At 49.3% G+C, this 19,037-nt stretch overlaps 7 protein-coding genes across 7 annotated transcripts; 3 read left to right on the top strand and 4 right to left on the bottom strand.

Annotated features, from left to right (window-relative positions):
- Positions 1-325: 325 nt before the first annotated feature.
- VFPPC_07119 (NADH-ubiquinone oxidoreductase) lies at positions 326-1,025 on the bottom strand (the record flags this gene model as incomplete). Its single annotated transcript, XM_018286033.1, has 3 exons — positions 326-635; positions 688-792; positions 850-1,025. The coding sequence occupies 3 exons, from the start codon at positions 1,023-1,025 to the stop codon at positions 326-328; spliced, it is 591 nt and encodes a 196-aa protein (XP_018139934.1).
- Positions 1,026-1,309: 284 nt separating this feature from the next.
- VFPPC_07117 (mitochondrial F1F0 ATP synthase subunit F Atp17) lies at positions 1,310-7,050 on the top strand (the record flags this gene model as incomplete). The annotated part of the gene is made up of 7 exons (XM_018286032.1): positions 1,310-1,357; positions 1,424-1,438; positions 1,597-1,747; positions 1,807-1,872; positions 3,356-3,874; positions 3,934-6,772; positions 6,897-7,050. The coding sequence occupies 7 exons, from the start codon at positions 1,310-1,312 to the stop codon at positions 7,048-7,050; spliced, it is 3,792 nt and encodes a 1,263-aa protein (XP_018139935.1).
- Positions 7,051-7,664: 614 nt separating this feature from the next.
- VFPPC_07116 (DNA replication licensing factor mcm6) lies at positions 7,665-10,918 on the bottom strand (the record flags this gene model as incomplete). The annotated part of the gene is made up of 4 exons (XM_022428543.1): positions 7,665-7,815; positions 7,898-7,968; positions 8,023-10,504; positions 10,602-10,918. 4 exons carry the CDS (start codon positions 10,916-10,918, stop codon positions 7,665-7,667), a joined length of 3,021 nt encoding a protein of 1,006 aa, XP_022284171.1.
- An 824-nt stretch (positions 10,919-11,742) lies between these two features.
- Positions 11,743-12,557, bottom strand: VFPPC_07115 (ribonuclease H2 non-catalytic subunit; the record flags this gene model as incomplete). The annotated part of the gene is made up of 3 exons (XM_022428542.1): positions 11,743-11,994; positions 12,037-12,329; positions 12,386-12,557. The coding sequence occupies 3 exons, from the start codon at positions 12,555-12,557 to the stop codon at positions 11,743-11,745; spliced, it is 717 nt and encodes a 238-aa protein (XP_022284172.1).
- Positions 12,558-14,006: 1,449 nt separating this feature from the next.
- VFPPC_07113 (cyclopropane-fatty-acyl-phospholipid synthase) lies at positions 14,007-15,631 on the top strand (the record flags this gene model as incomplete). The annotated part of the gene is made up of 4 exons (XM_018286029.1): positions 14,007-14,405; positions 14,479-15,143; positions 15,207-15,462; positions 15,521-15,631. The coding sequence occupies 4 exons, from the start codon at positions 14,007-14,009 to the stop codon at positions 15,629-15,631; spliced, it is 1,431 nt and encodes a 476-aa protein (XP_018139938.1).
- Positions 15,632-15,853: 222 nt separating this feature from the next.
- On the bottom strand, positions 15,854-16,813 carry VFPPC_07112 (RNA exonuclease 4; the record flags this gene model as incomplete). Its single annotated transcript, XM_018286028.1, has 1 exon — positions 15,854-16,813. The coding sequence occupies one exon, from the start codon at positions 16,811-16,813 to the stop codon at positions 15,854-15,856; it is 960 nt and encodes a 319-aa protein (XP_018139939.1).
- Positions 16,814-17,633: 820 nt separating this feature from the next.
- VFPPC_07111 (histone acetyltransferase esa-1) lies at positions 17,634-18,734 on the top strand (the record flags this gene model as incomplete). Its single annotated transcript, XM_018286027.2, has 1 exon — positions 17,634-18,734. The coding sequence occupies one exon, from the start codon at positions 17,634-17,636 to the stop codon at positions 18,732-18,734; it is 1,101 nt and encodes a 366-aa protein (XP_018139940.2).
- Between the last annotated feature and the right edge of the window lie 303 nt (positions 18,735-19,037).

The raw sequence follows: 19,037 nt of genomic DNA, 5'->3' as shown, positions 1-19,037 counted from the left end.
ATACGCTTATGATGGAGTTCTGGTTGCAGGTCGGGAAGAAATATGTACAATCAAGGCACGACCCTAAATGGATGTCAATGGCTGCATGATAAGTGTGTCTTAAATTAGCCATCAATGTTGGTCCTTCATTGTGATGCATTTGACTTCCTTCTATCGTGGAAAAGAGTACCAGAGAATCTCCTTTAAATCTTCTCCAGGCACTTTTCTCGCGCCTCGGCATGCACCCAACCAACAAAGGCTCTCGTCAAATAGGCATAAGTGTCAAACTTGATTTCTAAACTGTAATATGTACACATAGCTTGAGAAAAAAAACCTGAGTAGCCCACTATTTGGTGCGAATGTGCTTCAGCTTCTTCGGAGAGTACAGGAAGTTGTTTGCGTAGGCCTTCGGCGTAAACTTGCGCGAATTGGGCTCCTGAACAAAGTACTCATACCCCTGCTTCTCCGCAAAGTGAATAGCATCTTCCTTGCTCTTGAAATTAACATGTGTACCCTGCATGAAGTCTCCCGACGACTGCCAACCCATTAAGGGGTTCTCCCACCTGTGGCCCTTTGGAAGGATATCCCAATCCATTCGCCAACGCTCAGTTCTAAAATCTCCGGATTGGGTCGCAGGCTTAGATTCTTTATAAATTCTGAAGATTGTGTTAGTTTTGCGAGTATGGCACCCAGTTGAACACAACATACCGAACAGTCCGGGCCTGAAGCTCCATGGGTGCACCCGAGAGTACTGCGGCGGGAAGAATATTCTCGCTGCCATCCTGGACACGCGAAGGCACGGGGGTGAAGGTGCTATAAGAGAACATTAGCACTTATTCTCTAAATGAGTGGGCGCGCCAATTGACATACGAGGTAGCTTTGTCTGCGGGCACGTCATAGTCAGGTTGGTTGCCATTGTCAAGAGAAGCTCCTGCAGGTGAAGTGAGTGAGCTCTGGAACCGTATTGAGGTTGCACGTAGGCCCAAATGGTTTGCCCCAGCATTCCTGAGAAGGCTCATTGCGCCTTGTGATCGGAACGATGCCATGCTGGTCAAGTTTTGTGTTGTCGAGAAGTAAATGGGTCGTCACACGAAGATGGAATTCAGATGTCGAATCACTGATTGAGGGTCGGTAACATGGCTGAGAAAGCTTAACGCTGATTGGTTGTGACGGAGCGATGTTTTGCCGAGGCGAGCGCTTTTTGTCAGGAACATTGAACCATGCTTTGCCCTGAACAGCACCTCACCATTGAGTACCAGTATCTCGATCGCAAATACGTCGAGTTGGTCTTTTGTTAATTCCACAGCTTTGACCTTAAATTGCCATCATCATGAGCTTTGTCACCCGGCGGGCGCTTTCGACGCTCATTCCACCCAAGGTGCGTGTTCTGCAAGTCTCAACTGGTCGCATTTCACACACAATGCTAACCCCAGAGCCTTTGAAGGTTGCTTCTCCTAAGGTACGAATAACACATAACTCGGGTTTCTTACGGGTACCGACGGCCGTTCCGCAGTCGTGTCTCTCGACAGTGTTGCAAGACGTTCCTCGGTAGCCCTGGTTGATAAAATTGAATGCTTGCTGGCAAGTCTACAAGAGCTGATACAGTGGTATTTTCAGGCAATTGGTGGCGCTCCCGACGCTCTCCGTATGCAACGCGTCGTCAGCTTCTACGAGAAGCTCCCTCGAGGTGCAGCCCCCGAAGCCAAGGCTAAGGGCCTCCTTGGTCGATACCAAGCAAAGTACTTCGGCAAGAAAACTTCCGTCCAGCGTATGTTAACCAATATCAACAATCAAATTTCGAATGGCTAGTCATTGACAAGATTGCAGCTGTCATCCATGCGTTAGTTCTCCTAATTGGCATCGGCTACGCCCAAAATTACTATTTCCACCTCCGTAAGTCTGGACTGCATGTCTGTTCCATATCCCAACCAAGAGTGAATAATAACTGATTATTGCGTTCCCATCATACAAAGGTCACCACAAGAACAATGCGCACTAATGTACTATCGTTGCACGGTCGGGGTCTACATTATAGCGAATAGACAGCTTGAGACTTGTGTAGATAGACCCTAGACAGCACTGCCACAAGCAATCCCCTAGCCTTTTTCAATTTGTAATTGCTTGATAGCAAACATGCCTACCTTCTTCATTTTGTGTATGTAGTTGTTGCAATATGCCGTGGCCAATTACTTGTTCGCAGGGGATGTCTGGACTGATTCAGTATTGCTTGAGGCCAACACGTGTTTGATGATCAGATGAACCCCTATTTGGGAATCAGATTTCCCGGTCCGTGTTAGTTTGTTTACGGTCGAATTACGTGAAGGGGAAGCTTTTGAGATAATGTCCAAGCAGCCCATTCGCATTCGTACTCGGTGAGGCAGGGAAAGACGAGGGAAACTGGTGGCTGGCTTCTCAGCCCTGGTTTGCTCCAAATACTCTCGTTCTCCAACTGCCGGAATCCAGACTGCCCTTCGCAAATATATAGCCAAGTCAAGGCTCACTATCGACGTAACTCTGCTATTACTTTCACCTGAGGAGCCACTCACTGCATGCTCCTCGAAGTTCGGCAAAAGTCGCTACCGGCCGATTTACTCATTTCGGCCTTAGAAAACTAACCACTACCTACCATATTCGTTTAGGACCTGCCTTGTTGCATCATGATCTGGTCTCGTCAGAACCTGCGGCGCCAAGGCCCCTACGTTAGCTGGACTCCTAGCACCTTTTTCGTGCAACGCTCAAATGTGACCTGGCCTGGGTAACCGGGCCCCACTATGCTGGTGCTTCAGCCTGCAACGCCTAAGTCATCACCTTTGGGGACAAATAGAGCTAAACCAAATTCAGGTGACTACAACTCTGAACACCAAACTCACACTCTGCTTCTCCAGTTCCGACTAGTCTCACGCCGAACCTACTGCCTCTGGCTTCACCCAAACCAAACAAACGCATCGCGAGGGACGCGAACGCCACAACATTTCATCGAGAGGTTTTATGCGTGTAGGGGACTGTTGGAAAGTCCGCCTCTGCGGAACCGATTTGTGCGGCTTGACCCTGCTTCCATCACACCTGAAGGACCAAGAGTTGCATCACAGTCACACCACTCTGTTTCGCCAATACTCTACATCTAACCTCTATACCCAAGAACTATAGAATCTCCGCCAGATTTCTCGAGCAGCGATAATACACTCCGCATCAAGACTCGATTTGGGACACTGGGTTGGAAGTAACTTTGAGTTGTACTGCGCACGGCGCACATTACGTTACTACGGCGGATGATGGCAACAGAGCTTTTGGGCGATAAACTTGCTGATGTCTCTGTCTCATCTCAGCTCCAGCACGTTAGTATTCACATATGCTTCGCTCTGACTAGAGATACCAGTGCCAGGTGGTCCGTTAACCATAATTCGTGAACAGGACGGCCAAGCCCAAGACGGCCAACATGATCTAACCAAGGCAAACAGCGATTCAACATCGAACGGAGATGAAATAGCCAATAAACGCGTTGGAATCATTGAAGAGCACACAAACTCTGCTGATGTCAGTGTTAGCGGTGGATCGGATACCGAAGCTTCTCGTCAGCGGGAAGGAGACAAGGGCCATGGTCGATCGGCCTCATCCGCTAAGAAGCCTACCACCTTCAAAGCGGTATCTGTAAATAAGACTTTCTTGGCTTCGAAGGGTAGCCCCAGCGGTATCACTGCCAAACCAGTCTACAAGCCAGCCACAAGCTCGAAAACTCCTCCTCCGGGCTCCAGCGCATTGTCTTCAACCCGACCACGCCTCATTGCTAAGACTGGCAGTGGCACCCGAGATTCGACACCCCGGTTTTCTTCTGTCGTTAACGGCTCCAAACCGGCGTCAACTCCCGATCCAAATGCTGTTTGGAACAAAAATAGGCGTGAGTTTATCACAATCACGTGCGAGGACATATCAAGCTAATCTAAAGAATGACTCCAGCCCCGGAACCCAAAAAGTTCACTGACGAAGAACTTAAAAAATACGGAATTCACATGGCTAGTCGCCTCAACGAAGATGATGCACAGGGACAAAACAAGTGGGCAGATATTGATGACGATGACGAGGACTGGGCGCCTGAAGCAATCACTTGGGGTGATGGAACCAAGACTACTTTGCCACATCTGGACGAGCCGCAACCTTCAATCGACGAGAAAATTTCTCTCCCCAATAGGCCTCATATAAAGCCCAGCTCACCTGCGCCAACCGTACTGTCTGGGACGCCCATGTCGAGACCTGGTGGTTTAGCGACGGGAAGGGGACTAGTATTAAAACCTGCATCCCAGGACAAACCAGCACTTGCCGCCAAACCGCCTGCATCTACTACCCCGGCGAAATCGCCTTGGGCTACATTACCTCCCGTTGATAGAGCCTCACCAGGGTTGGTTGACAACGCCTCAGGTCCCCCAAATCAAACGAAGGATAGTACGGTCCCGAAGACTTCAGTTTATCTGCCAAAAGAGATTGCCGCAGACGATTTTAATCGCTCGTCTTGGAGGGATGGCTCTAATAGGGAGTTATACAATTCGCAATCTGGTCGCTATGAACCGGTTTCCGAAAGACGGGGCTCAATGAAATCAGAATCCCACCCCAAATATCCAGCTTTACTTCAGCGGGCACATCCTTCGGATCAAAGTATGGAAACTCACGGGACACCGCACTCTGGACGTATGCCACAAGACACCACTTTCACCAGACGTCGAGGATCATCAAGTGTTAGCACTGGAAGTGGATTGTTTCCGCAAAGGCAGGGCAAAGCCACTGATACGAATGTGCCTCCTTTGCCACCGACGGATGCTATGGAACCAAGCAGAGCCTCTTTCTCAACATCCATGGAGAGCATTGCGCCTTCAAGTGAGCCGGCTTCTTCCAATGCAGCTGTCACCAAACAACACACATCCATGCAACGAGTGACAAAGTCTTCTCCTGGCATGGCGCTCGCAACACCGCAGCCCAGTGGTGGTTTCTCTGATTCGAGACCTAACCCCACCCAAAACACTAGTGACAGTATCCTAGATGAAGTCGAGTACCAGAAAAAGCTGATGCGAGAACGTATTGAGCTTGCCAGGAAGCGTCGCCAGGAGGAAGAGGCACGTGAAGAAGCCGCTAAAAGAGAACGCATTCAAAAGAAGCTAGACGCACTGGGTCCTGCTCCTGAGAAAAGAAGCGGCAAAAAAGACGTTCCTCCAAAAATCGACTCTGTTCAGCCAACCCAGATCCAACAGCGTGAACGGCCAGCGCTAAACGATCAGGAGAGTTCTGCAGGCGGAGACCTATCTCCGGTGAGCGCCATATCGACCATCACCAGCCAACCTGATGGCCCAGTCGCCAATTCTAAGGCTTCTAAGAGTCAATCCACAACATCATCCGTGCCGGCGGCGGCGGGAAGTTCAAGGAGGCTCTCTCATGGCCACGAACCGCGTCGCAGCGAGATTTGGGGCGGGCCAGGTGCTCGTCCGGACAGGTTTCCGTCTTGGGGTGCCGGCGCGCCACCACCGTCGCGGAATGTTTGGGGTTCTCCAGACAATGACCGCGGATTAGGGAATGGTACATTCAATCCAGATCTTGGCAGAGTTACCAATGCTTCAGCGCAACAAGGACCCAAGGGACCATTGCCAATTGCGCCACCTAGTAGCACCGCAAGAGCGACTTCCCACGGCCAGGTTCAGTCTTCCCAAATGCCTTCAATCAGCTCCCAAAGCTCTCGGTACGATACAACAGGATCAGAGCTTGCCAGCAAGTGGGTCGCGTCTGTAGCAGAAAACGACAGGAAGTTGAGTTCTACGAGGCTAACTGAGAGAGTTGGTCGTGAACGTCAACTGATGGAGAGGGGACTAACTATGGAAGACACACAGCCAGCGATCAAAGATACCTGGCGCCCAATTCATGTTCCAGGGGATGGCACTCGCCATAAAATTGGGACAGTGGATGTGCAGTCTCATCAACCGGCGCCGTGGAAAGCAAGTAAGGATTCGTCTCAAAAAGGCAGTGGCTCTTTAGAGGATTCAGTCCCTTCTGTTAACGCTGGCGTAATTGGTTCTGGGGCACCGCCACAGTCGCGACCATCAAGATTCTTCCCTGCGAAAGATGCCCGTCATGAATTGCCAAGCGGGCGGGTTCATTCTCGTTCGCCATCACCAACTCCTCCTCCACCTACGATGGAAGGACACCCTGTGTACGAAGGAGACGTTATGAGGCCACATGTGTCTCTCCCGAAGCCTCAACCGGTTGTGAAGCTTCCTCCTACCTTGTTATCAGCACAACATCTCCCACCAAGGTCTAACAATGCTTGGCCTAGTCGAAGTAACACAAAAGATGTCCAGCGGTATCAACACAGTCACGATTTATTACCAGACAGTGAGCAGGACTGGCAAGCCAGGTTCCATAAATTGTTCCACGGGGACAAGCCACCTCTGGGCAGGGATACTACCGTCGACGTCTCCAGCAAAGGTGCGTTCGACCACCTCGGCTATCAAACTTCAGCAACCGTTTCACTTCCTACATTGTCACTAGCACAAGCCGAATTTGGTTATCACTCACTCATATCCAAACCCATGGCCGAAGAGTGTTTTGAGGAGCAAGAGATGGGCTCCCTACCGCAAATACGCCTCCCACACAAGACGCCGGAAGCAGCATGGCAACCAGCCATGGCACAAGCTAAAACATTGCCCAAAAGATTCCTTGTTCAAGCGTCTATCATGGACCCCTTTGTAATTCCTTCGAGTTCTCAGATGGGGCAAAGCATTATCCATGTTCATTTTCCAGGAATGAAGGAAACAAGGTCAGTGTCTTTGCCTCACTCTCTACCTCGAAGTTCACGAGGTTCCCATACGCAACGGACAGCCACTCGGCATCGAGGACCTGGCGGAGGGCGGACAGGAAAGAAAGAAACTCTGAATGTGCAGGATGGTGAATCTACTCATATTCGAGGTGGCCGAGGAGGCCGAGGAGGCTATCGTGCGAGAGCTTCTGACAGTTGGGCTCGACACCATTCGCCTTAGCCGAGGGTCTTGGCTAATACACACAGTCGCAATTGCCGCTATCCAAATCACAGCCTAGCGGTGCGACCAAATCGTTGCATGCCCAGCCGCTTCCAGCGAGCTTCCATCCGTTAGGGCAATAGCCAACACTTTTGCAGCGGACGGAGCATGCTTGAATATTGTTACAAAATACTCGTTTCGCATGCGATTCAAGCAGCGCGTACTAATAAGACGGGCTTTGCGAATGTATACTCGTGCTGCTCTGCGTCCGACAGTAGTGGCTCCTTACAACCCTTTACTCTCTGTCTTAACTTTTTCTGGCTTTTTTCCTCTTTATTTGTCTTACGATATCTTGTTCAGCCCTATACGCTATGGTTGATATTATGTGGCGGGCATTTTAGCAGATGTCGAAACGAAATGGACCTTTTATTTCTGTTCTGACTATATTAATCCGATGGAGGTTTACCACCATTGCCCAAGCCTTGATGAGACCGTGATGTGATTATGCTGTAGCTCTTTCTTGCGAACCCTTTAGGGAATGGCATGAAATGGTGCGTGACAAGTGATCAGTTACAGAGACCAATTGTCAGTTGCAATCCTCCTGCCGCGGACACAACGAAACATTCCGGAAGCGTCTCCTATCATTTATCCTGAATCGCCCATGCTCATTTCCAGGTCAAACACTATGCACAACTAGAACTCCCAACTCCTCGACCTGTATTCCCCCAACTTGTATTCGGCCATATCAGCCATGCCTCTGCGTGAAACATCATCGTGGCCGATCCCTATGACAAACTCCGAGGTCTCGCTCTTGTACCAGTCGTCATAGCGAATGGCGCATCGTCTGCTATGTTCCCAGCACATAACGGTACGCACTTCTCTGTTCCTAGAATTCTTCCACCGCACAATTTGGGTGAAGGACATACACCACTCCAGCCGCAGTTGACGTAGCTTCGCCGTCCAAACCTTCTCCACGGAGAGCCATCAGGATGTTGTCCTAGTATTCGCAAGTTAGTTCCGCAAGAGCAAGACAAAATTTTTGGACTCTTACTTTGACCATCTTTTTCAGAACCATGTTTGCAAGCTCTTTTTCAGTATGATAGGCATCCTCGCCTTGTAGCTCGTCCTCTTGGTGTTCCAAATACCAATTGATAAGTTCCTCACCATTTACGCCATCCCCACTTGCATGCTCATCATCACTAATACGCTGTACGATAATGTTGACCATTTTGATGTACTTATCGTACGTCACCATTCGTTTTTTCTTCGATTTAGGTTCCCCGTCTTGTGCATCTGAGGGCAAGTCACTTGGAATTGATTCTTCATCCATTGCCAAAGTGCCGCTGTCGGTGATCCTCCTGGATACAGTCTCTGCAACTTGGCGGAGGGTGTCACTGTCTTCTTGCGGTTCGTCCTCGTCCATCATTTCCACGTCATCATGTTCAACAGAGATAATGCTTTGGCGGAGTAGATCATATGCTTCACACACCATCTTTGCATCAATTTCTTCCACACAGTTTACCTTGGCAATAGCCTCGCTCAGACGGATCATACTCTCCAGTTGTCTCACTGTAATGCGGTAGGAGTTTTTACCTACTCCTCCTTGAGCGTCGTCAGCCCGCAATTCTTTGTATTTAGTGACCAAAACATCTTTGGCCTCGTCGGTAAACTCTGGGCGAAAGGTTCTAGCAAACCGAATGTATCTTTGGAGTTGTTCGGTGCTGAATTCAGGCTCCACTGCGTCATCCCGTAATTGGTGAATTCCAACAATGTGCTCTGCGAGATGCTGATCAATTTGTTCATTACATTCATCAAGAATGACGAAGAACAAATCGAACCGGGACATGATCGGGGCCGACATGTTAATGTTGGATCTCAAGGTCGCTTTGCGGTTGTACCGTCCACCTACAGGATTCGCTGCAGCCAACACACTTGTTCGAGCATTGAGTGTCGCTTGAATGCCAGCCTTGGCAATAGAAATGGTCTGTTGTTCCATTGCCTCATGGATGGCAACTTGATCAGCCACGTCCATTTTGTCAAATTCATCAATGGCGCAAATTCCATTGTCTGCCAACATGAGAGCGCCAGCTTCGATAGTAAACTCCCCCGTCTCCTCATCTTTGACCACAGCGGCAGTAAGACCGGCAGCAGATGATGCCTTTCCACTCGTGTAAACAGCTCGTGGAGCAAATGAGCAGACATACTTCAAAAATTGGGACTTAGACGTTGATGGATCGCCGACGATACAGATGTTGATGTCACCACGCAACTGCATACCCTCAGGCGTGGTTTTGTGTACGCCTGACATTAGCTGCAACAGTATGCCCTTCTTGACCACTTCGTGGCCATATACCATTGGTGCGATTGACTGTACCATGCGCGAATATATGTGATCGCCGTGCACCATCGCTCGCAAGTCTTCGATTTCCGATGGGTTCATGGAAGCGAGTACAGCGGCTTGTGCATCCTCAACAGACTCGACGCCTTCCGCAGAATTGCCTTGGGTAAGCGCATTGACCACATCAGCAGCACTATTTGCGGCAGGTTGGCTCGTGCTTGAAGTATCAGGCGCAACAAAGCAGGCCAGGAAAGCAAGGCGATAGGTCAGATCGCGAACACCGAGCGCCTTCAGGCCGGTGACACCACTTCCTCCTGCCTCATTTCCACGCGGTGCTCCCCGATCGTCCCGAATGGCTGTCGGTCTCAGTCCAGGTAAACCTAGCTGGCTCACATCAGGGACGACAATAAGGGCGCCTGAGAATATGCACTTTTCTCCAGCCTTGGCTCTATCAACAATCTCCCCACGGAGGATGACATCCATCGTTCTAGGCATGCTACCGGTTGGAATCTCTGAGCTATTCTCTTGAATGCGAACCTTCTGCCAATCGACGAAAGTGCTGTGTCGAATATCCAACTGCCATGCCACTCGATTGGAGCAGGTTCTGTTGGGGCACTGAGTCGGCTCTGTGTATCGAAAAGTTTGCTCAACATTTGGGACCACGGCTCGGCACGCTTCACAAACAAATGTTGCCAAAGACAGTTCAGGTCGAACCTCTGAAGTTCTAGTGACTGTGCCCGATATGGACAGAAGTTGCCCTATATTTGCGGCTCGCAAGCTGCGAACCCGTGATACAAGAGGCAAATTATAAAACGCAATTGAGAATAGTTTATCAGTTTGTTGATGCTCGTTCTTTCGGTGAGAGGCGTCACTCTGACTCAAGGACCCAAACTGGCTAGCTGCCGAAGTTGACAGAGCGCTTGAGGTTGTGGGCTGGCGATGCTCCAGGAAGTATTGCGGTTCGTATTTTGCGATCATGTTGTGTAGTGCTACCGTAAGAAAAGGCAAGAAACGATAGTACTGGCGAATAACGCCGTCGGCAAGACTGCCATTCTCCCATGAAGCAAGATGCTTGTAGTCGACGTAGAATGTTGACAGTTGCAAGTTTTTCATGGATTTTATCTGTGCAATGTAATATTTATCCGTGGTAACAGCGCTCGACGTCGGCGCGCCTGCCAGTGGATCTTCAGCAAAACTGTAGAATTATATTCAAATGTCAGTTACGGTTTGCGCCTGTTGCTCACGTCCGCTACGATAGTCAAGGGTTGGGGAAATGCCCTCAAATTGAGTACTTGCATTCATGCAATAAAAATGAAGCCTTTGGACTTCGTACTTGCCTCTCGATAAATGCTTCAAAGTGCTCCTGAACGAGCAGGCCGATTCGGTCCTCCACGCGGGGTATGTTGGCGGCATCAGGGATACGTGAACTCCGAGGTACTTGATCGTCTGCGAAAGCGTCGCCATCATCATCGCTAGCTGCACCGAGGTTCTCTGACGGTGGTCCTCTAGGTCGAGTTGACGAAGAAGAAGGAAACGCCATATGCCGCTTTTGCACCGCCGCCAATGATGGTGCGTCCGACATCATGTATCCAGCCTCACTAGATGCCATTGTTGCTCTGTTGACAATAACAACACAGGAGAGGTTAAACGTCTGCCGCTGCGGAGCGGATCACCCAGTATTGTCTTTCTCGCGATGTGGTACTTGAAAAAGTTTGCAATGGTCGGATAAGAGCTGTTTCGATAACAGAGAGCAGAAAACGATGTGCCATTCAAAGCAGAGACATTCGTGAGAAAACGAGGGAAGGGCAGCACGCGTCAGAGCGCGTGAAAGACGCGTCAAGAGGGGTCATTTTTAATTGACTGCATAAAGTACCTAGGTACCTAGGTATGGAGTGCGGATAGCACTGACAGCTTGCAAAAGCCTACTCCGCATTTTGCAGAAAAAGACTTGGAGCACAGTGTTAAATGTCTGGTGTCCAGAGGACCCACAAACACGGCGGGCTTTGTGAAGTGGTTGAGTCTGGTATTTCCAGACAACCAGACTCATCAGAATAAAATCCGATATTCTCTGTACTGGCGGTGACAGTGCTGCGTCTGTCTTGTAATAGCTGCACTCTAACCAGAATCAGGAGCAATAGTCGAACCTGGGGCGGCACGGACAGCGTATTTCATGGTATCCTGATTCGTGAATGATTGGTTTAACAAAAGGCAGTGCTTTGTTTTAAACAGCAAATAGAGCTTCAATTTGTCGCGGTGGTCAATTTCCCTTGTCTTTTTGGAACCATTGGCCGAGGGATGCCTACCTAGGTAGACACCACCCGCCGTCTGCGTCAACCAGTGCATGTTTACTCTGTAGTTTACCATAGTCCATGCAATCAACCACACTTCAGCTTCGATCCATATGAAGACTGACGTAAGTGTGATTTGGGGAAACTACACCCACGCATGTGTCGGCCATCTTGCAAAGTGACCCGGTAATTGCAATTCCTCGCAGCCATTGCTTGTAGCCAGAAATACCCCTTGGTTTGGAATAGAACAGCAGCGTTTCAGCCCACCATGGCCATGGGTCGCATCCCTAGATTCAAATACAGCCGTACAAATATTCCCAGCAGGATCGCATATATCAGGACTATGCTGCCAGTGGGCGAGTGACCTAGTTCGCATGGATCTAACCACCATTAGCGACTGTCACCGTCAGTCAAACTTGGAACCTGCGATTCTTACTGCATTGGCAGACACGAGCCACTCGTCTAATACTCTCATATACGGGTCTGATGAGCAGTTCTCGGGAGAGTCTTGGCTCCATACGATGATCTCGTCGAATCTCGAGAGTGTTTGGAGCTGTTGGATTGCGATTGGTTTTTCCGGTCCGTCTGGGTTCTGGGGCTTTGCGACAACTACATTGTGGCTTGTCTTGTTTCCAAGCGCTTGCTGGAGGACAACTCCTTCGTATTGATCTGGTAATGTAACTGCCCTTCCTTGGAGTTTTCTACCTCTGAAATATGCTTTCCTGGTTGTGTCTGGTGATATCAGTTTGGTTTGCAACTTGCATGGTGGTGTATCGTAGGGAGAACGCTACCTTTGACGTTGCGAGGCGCCCAGTATGTTTCAGCGCGGGCAAGGTAACCGTCATGTTGAATCTGACACGGCAACAAGGAAGGAGCCGATGTTTCTGCTACTTTTCTGTCTGTGATTGTGAGTATCTGCGAAGACATTGTAGACATGGTGTGATTCTGGCGGGAAGACATTTGTTGCTCTCATTGTTCAGCAATTCAATAAGATGCTTCGCTGTGACCAAACGCGAAAATGGGTTGGTCCGTGCGCGTTTTTGACTTGACGCGTCCGGGAGGCTTGCTACTCTGCAAATGCCCAGTACCAGGGATAGGTCAGAGAGGGGAGTCTGGCTGTCTGGTTCTGCCACTCGACGAAATGACGAAACAATGCACGGGCCATCAAAGATATACCGCAATTGAGTCGGCGCACTGTCCTCCTATACCACCAGACTTTGACACCTCAACAACCTCTCCATCCAGGGTGGTTGTATGCATGTGGCCTCGAGTATCTGTACTCACCAGGTACCTACCTAGGTACCTAGTAGTGAAGCCCAGAGCTCCGCAATGGCCGGACTTTTTTGATCTAGATAAAGTACTCGGCACATTCTGGTACACACAGGGGGCCGTGCTCCAAGAAATGGTAATTAATTTCTAGCCATCGCTTATAAAGAACGGAGTACCAGACGGAGTAATACGGAGTACATGTCTGGTACGTAGAAGCACTGAGGCACGGCAGCACCAGCGACCAGACCCCAGGCCCACCAAAGCCGACCCCAAGTTGCTCACCTCACATGCAGGACTGGGACCTGAGCAACTGAGGCAGTCCTCGCCTCCATGTGGAGTCAAGCCTGGTCAATACCAACTTGAGACATCTGGACCTAACCAGACTGTATCTAATTCTGATCTGGTTTGCATGTGGTTTGGTCTGTTTGGTCTGGTGCTCTGTTTGGTGCCAGCTCCAGACAATACCAGACATGGACCAGACCTTACATGTATGGAGCCCACCAGACACCAGACCGTCACAGAGCCAATCAACCAACATGAACGACTGCTAAAAACACCAGTTGGCAACTTGATACGTCAAGTTGACCTGGCACTAGGCCCTTGGAGTCAACTACGTCACACCGCCCACCAAGTTTGAACTTTGAATCGGGTCACGTCCATCAGGTCCTCCATGCCAGCATACCACCAATTCGACATTGATGAAACTCATTAGAAGCTCGCAGCCTAGGCGGGACCCATGTGCCTGCAATTGAGCCGGAGCCAGTTGTGACCAGGAACGGCATGCTCCTTGTCGATACCAAGGCTTCATACCTACCTAGGCACCTACCAACTCCGTAGGAAGCTAGAGGTCTGGTAGATATCCAGGCTGATGGCCCCCGATCGCTAGCACCAGTCTGTTGACCCCAATCGTGGGAACTGCTGCTTATCAACTGGAAACACAAGCAAACAAGGTCCACAGTCCGAGCGTGTGTGTCAATCGTGCCACGGTACTTAAGTATCAAGGCTGATTGAACTCAACGTACGGAGTATACAAGAGTACAACTCACCCGGACGCAAAAATCCAAGTTACACAAATGCCATTCCGTAGACTACTCCCTGTGAATTCACCCCAACGGTTCTCCGAGGCTAGATTTATCTGCAATGTACCCATCGATTTGGCCGGGAGCTCTCAACAAGCATTTTAGAAATGGCATCGACCTCATCCGTGGCACTGCAGGCGGCTTAGCGTGGGCACCAGCTGTGTCCCTCTCCAGAGGTGCCATTCTCACTACGCTCTCGTGCATCGAGACCGGAACACTCTTGCTCGTGGATGAACCAGGCGAGACTCGCCATGTTTTTGGCCAGAAACTGTCATCTGGAACTGACTTGTCAGCCCTGGAGAGTACAAACGAGCGGCGAGCTGGCACCACACCCCGGGTCGAGATTATTGTCAAACGAGACACATTCTGGGTCCGACTCTTCCTTTTTGCCGATTTGGGGTTTTCGGAGGCATATATGCTTGGAGACTTCCAATGCGAGGACTTGACGTCGTTTTTCCAGGTAAGTCTCCTATGTAGCCGATGTTAGTTTGTGCCTTGAACGCGCCGGTGATAACCATTGCAATTCTACACAGCTGTTTATTGACAATAGAGATCGAATGAGTAATGGAATGACCATGTTGTCCTGGGCATCATCTTCCCTGTCATATCTTGTGAGGTCCACGAACACCCTCTCTAACTCACTGTTGAATATCTCGGCACACTATGATATTAGCAACGACATGTTTGCCGCCTTTCTCTCGGACGACATGACATATTCTTGTCCTGTGTGGCAGATCCAACCATGCTCAAGGGCGAGTAATGAGAGTCTAGAAGCCGCCCAACAGAGGAAGCTCGACCGGTTTATCGATGGAGCTAGGCTCAAGTCGACAGATCATGTCCTGGAGATAGGCACCGGCTGGGGATCCTTCGCAATTGAAGCTGTTAAGAAGTCAGGATGCAGAGTAACGACCATCACTCTCTCGAAGGAGCAAAAACAGCTAGCGGAGACGCGAATACGCATGGCCGGATTTCACGAACGTATTGAAGTGAAGCTGATGGACTATCGTGAGCTTCCCGTGCCTGAGCAACCATACGACAAGATAATTTCCATCGAAATGCTCGAAGCTGTTGGAAAGGAGTATCTAAGCACTTATTTTGGCTGCATCAACAATCTCCTAAAGAAGGAAGGCGGTATTGCAATGTTTCAATGCATAACCATGCCCGAAAGCCGACATGAGGCCTACTCCAGATCGGTAGAGTGAGTTATTTTAATCCGTAGAAAGCTGATGCAGGTACACTGGAAAGTAACACTATGCCACAGTTTCATCAACCAGTACATATTTCCGGGGGGTTACCTACCATCCATTACGCAGTTGCTAGGCCACATCAGTAGTCAATCTCACGGTACCCTTGTTATTGAAAACGTCGAGAATATTGGGGGACACTACGCAAAGACGCTGCGACTATGGAACGAAAACTTTCAGAACAACTTTGACAGCAAAATTAAGTCTGCGTTATTGCAGAAGCACCCAGGAATGACGAAAGACGAGATTGAGGTCTTTCGACGAAAGTGGGAGGTATGAAAACTCGCTGTTTTGTTGATCTATTCGGGTTTGCTAACTCCGCTCTCTGCAGTATTATTTTAGGTATTGTGAAGCTGGATTTGCCACCAAGACCCTAGGAGACGTAATAATTACTGTTGGCCGAGAAGGCACCATAGAGTTACTAGAAGGCATCCCCCTTTAAATTCTGTGCCATTGTGCTTTCCAGCAGACCTGATTTGGTCATTTATCGGAGCAATAGTCTTCCGGTTCTTTTTGTAACCTGTAGCTAGCGTATTATTCAATACTCTCTAACTAATGATCACAACACCGCGTGGATTACTTACTCACAAACTCATCCTGACTGAGCTGTGTCATTCAATTATTGTATGCAAAAGGACCTGTCCGTCTATAAAGTCGCTTGTCACTAGCGTTTCTTTCGGTGCTTCTTGGGCTTCTTTGCCAGGACGGAAGGGGTCGTCGGTGTATAGCGGTTTGCGTGATCGACGTCGAAGTTCGACTTGTTTTTGCGGAATATAAGCATCGTAACGCGTGCATCCTCGGTGCTAGAGTGTGGACCATCTTGAATTTCGATGGAGAGCAGTTCTCGGGCCAGTACTCGCAGAGCAGGTTTCCGTCCATGTCCATATTTCTTGAATGAAGGATGTTTGGCAGTGTCTCTGATATCTCTGGGGGAGTGACTCAACCTCAGGGCATTTAGATCGTGCTTAATATCATGCCCAACCAAGATGCGCCCTTCAAAGATAGTGCATACTTCACGTTGAACATCATCAAAATCTCGCGCAAATCTCATTTCCTTTCGTGAAACGCCGCTCACCGACGTCCTCCAGTCCGTAACTCGTTCCTTTGGCTTCACATAGGAATCGTAAATTTGCCGTCCATGGAAGTCAACTAAACTGACGCGAGCAAGAGCTGACTCATGCCCCCCGGGACCAACTCCAACCATTTCGCAATCGACCGCAACGTATTTCCCGATATCAATGCCAGGCGAGCGTCCGTGGTTGACTCTATCGCAATGAGAAGGCGTCATCATCGAGTTCTCTTTGATACCTAGGCCATATGCCTCTGCTAACGCCTCGCTCGATATATCTTGTTCTGTTGCCCAGAGACCAAGTGACGGTGCCTGATCATGGGGTACTTCAGCTCGCGCCCTAGAACTATGAACAGAACCCATATTCGCAGCCCTCTTAGCCCTGGTATTTGATGGCTGTGACAGGGTCTGAAAACCTTTCCCGGAAACTTTGGGTGTCTTCGGCGCGTTTGATAATTCCTCTTCAGCTTTTCGCTTCAGGGTTGGTGAGTGCGTTTGCTTGGCAAAGTTAGCCTTTGCCTGGAGCTTCTTCCAGTTTGAAGACAGTTCCGCCATGGTCCAAGTACATGTTATAACATGGTACGCTGAGGATTGTGGAAAGAATTTGATGGATTTGTTTGGTAGGACAACCTCTTCCTGGGCTCCTCGTGGCCACTAGACTGGTCCAAACTATTTGATGAATTGGAAGGAGTACGCAGACACTATATAAATTTAGTGGGGCCGCCACAGATGTCTCAAGGCACTACGCTTAAATTGGTATTTCGTCCTTGACCGCCTGGGTGGTGTGCCAAGCATACTACTTTCTGCCACTTGATGTGACCCAACAGTCAGCTATTTTACTCCATCCATAAATGCAAAACAACAACTCGGTCCGCCATCAAGTTCTTGTGCACACACATATCTTTTTATCATGGCTGCCGGAACACCGGCGGCAGAACCCACAGTAGGATCTGACACGCCGAGGCAAAAGGGGATAGCGACACCTGATACGTTGAAAACGGGCTCTATTGCGTGGGTAGTGAAAGATGGCGAGCCGCGACGTGCAGAGATCTTGAGTATTAAAGAGACCAAGAGTGGAAAACAATTTTATTGCAACTTCGACAACTTTAACAAACGGCTCGACGAATGGGTACCTGTTGCAAGGATCGATTTCACACAAGAAGTGGAATGGCCGAACCCCGACAAAGACAAGCCCAAGGATCCCAAAGCTAAGAAGGCGCCGTCACAACCGAAAAAGGCTCAAGTACCCAAGAAGGGGCAAAAGAGACTTAATACTAAGAGAGAGCAATCTGTGCATTCAGAGGCAGCAACGCCTCATCCATGGTCAGGTACGTGTTTTATGTCTAAACAGTCGGGCGGGACACTCCGCTGATCGATGTCATCAGAATTTGTGGAGTCACAACAGCAACGTCAAACATCATCCGTTGGTCCTGATGGCGATTCACAGACCCAAGCCAGCGCGGACGCAATTGCGACACCGGCCGCCGCGGACGACCTGGAGGCGGACGACAAAGAAGACGATATCAAGAAGGAGGAAGGGGAATTCAGCCGAGAAGAGGAAATTGAGAAGCTGAGGACGTCCGGTTCAATGACCCAGAATCCGGCTGAGATTTCCCGCATTAGAAACATATCAAAGGTTCAATTTGGTCGGAACGATCTCTTCCCCTGGTATTTCTCTCCGTATCCTGAAGTCTTCAGCCAAGAAGATGTCATTTTCATATGCGAGTTTTGTCTCAGCTACTACGGAGATGAGGTAGCCTTCTTGCGACACCGGAAGAAGTGTACGTTGCAACATCCTCCTGGAAATGAGATATACCGCGATGACTATGTTTCATTTTTTGAGATTGACGGCCGCCGACAGCGGACTTGGTGCAGAAATCTCTGTCTGTTGTCCAAGATGTTTTTAGATCACAAGACATTGTATTATGACGTCGATCCCTTTTTGTTCTATGTGATGGCTAGTCGAACCGACAAGGGCTGTCACATTGTTGGGTATTTTTCAAAGGAAAAAGAGAGCGCAGACGGATATAATGTTGCGTGTATCCTCACGTTACCTCAGTATCAACGAAAAGGATACGGCCGACTTTTGATTCAATTTTCATACGAACTCTCTAGGATCGAAGGGAAGCTAGGATCACCTGAGAAACCACTTTCTGACTTAGGTTTACTGAGCTACCGCCAGTATTGGTCAGAAAATATCCTCGATCTATTAATGGGGTATAATGAGAGAGACGACAAGGTCACGATTGAAGCTATATCCTCTGCTCTCGCAATGACCACTCAAGATGTGGAACATACACTTCAAGCTATGAAAATGCAGGTCTACCATAAGAGTGATCATAAGATTGTTATACCAGATAATCTCATCCAACAGAGAGAGAAGCAGAAGCTGAAAGTGAGACGAGTGCTTGAACCTGGGCGGATACAGTGGAAGCCACCAATTTTCACAGCGTCAAGTCGGACGTGGGGTTGGTGAGGAAATACGGCGATCTCTACCGCAAGCGGCTCGCCGCTCAAACAATTATCGATCCAATTGTTATGGCTTAGCTCTCTCGGATACACGCAGATGTATATTGCGTCTGGATTTCTCTGGACTCTGTCGGGAAGATGGATACAGTGGCAAGCTTGGGCCCCTCATGACAAACCGATGTTCTCTGACACACCAACAGACGTGAATGAGGAGAGCCCAATGTATTTGGACGCCTTTGTCAGGCTTACGAAAACGAATTGGCCGGAAGACTCAGGGAACAAGGACCTGATGTTGCGATCGGCCTCGAAA

The sequence above is a fragment of the Pochonia chlamydosporia genome, chromosome 7 (genome assembly GCF_001653235.2).
Source record: "Pochonia chlamydosporia 170 chromosome 7, whole genome shotgun sequence".
In the NCBI taxonomy this organism is placed as follows: Eukaryota; Fungi; Ascomycota; class Sordariomycetes; order Hypocreales; family Clavicipitaceae; genus Pochonia; species Pochonia chlamydosporia.
The sequence above is the reverse complement of the archived record's forward strand: the minus strand, read 5'-3'. Positions and strand labels throughout refer to the sequence as shown.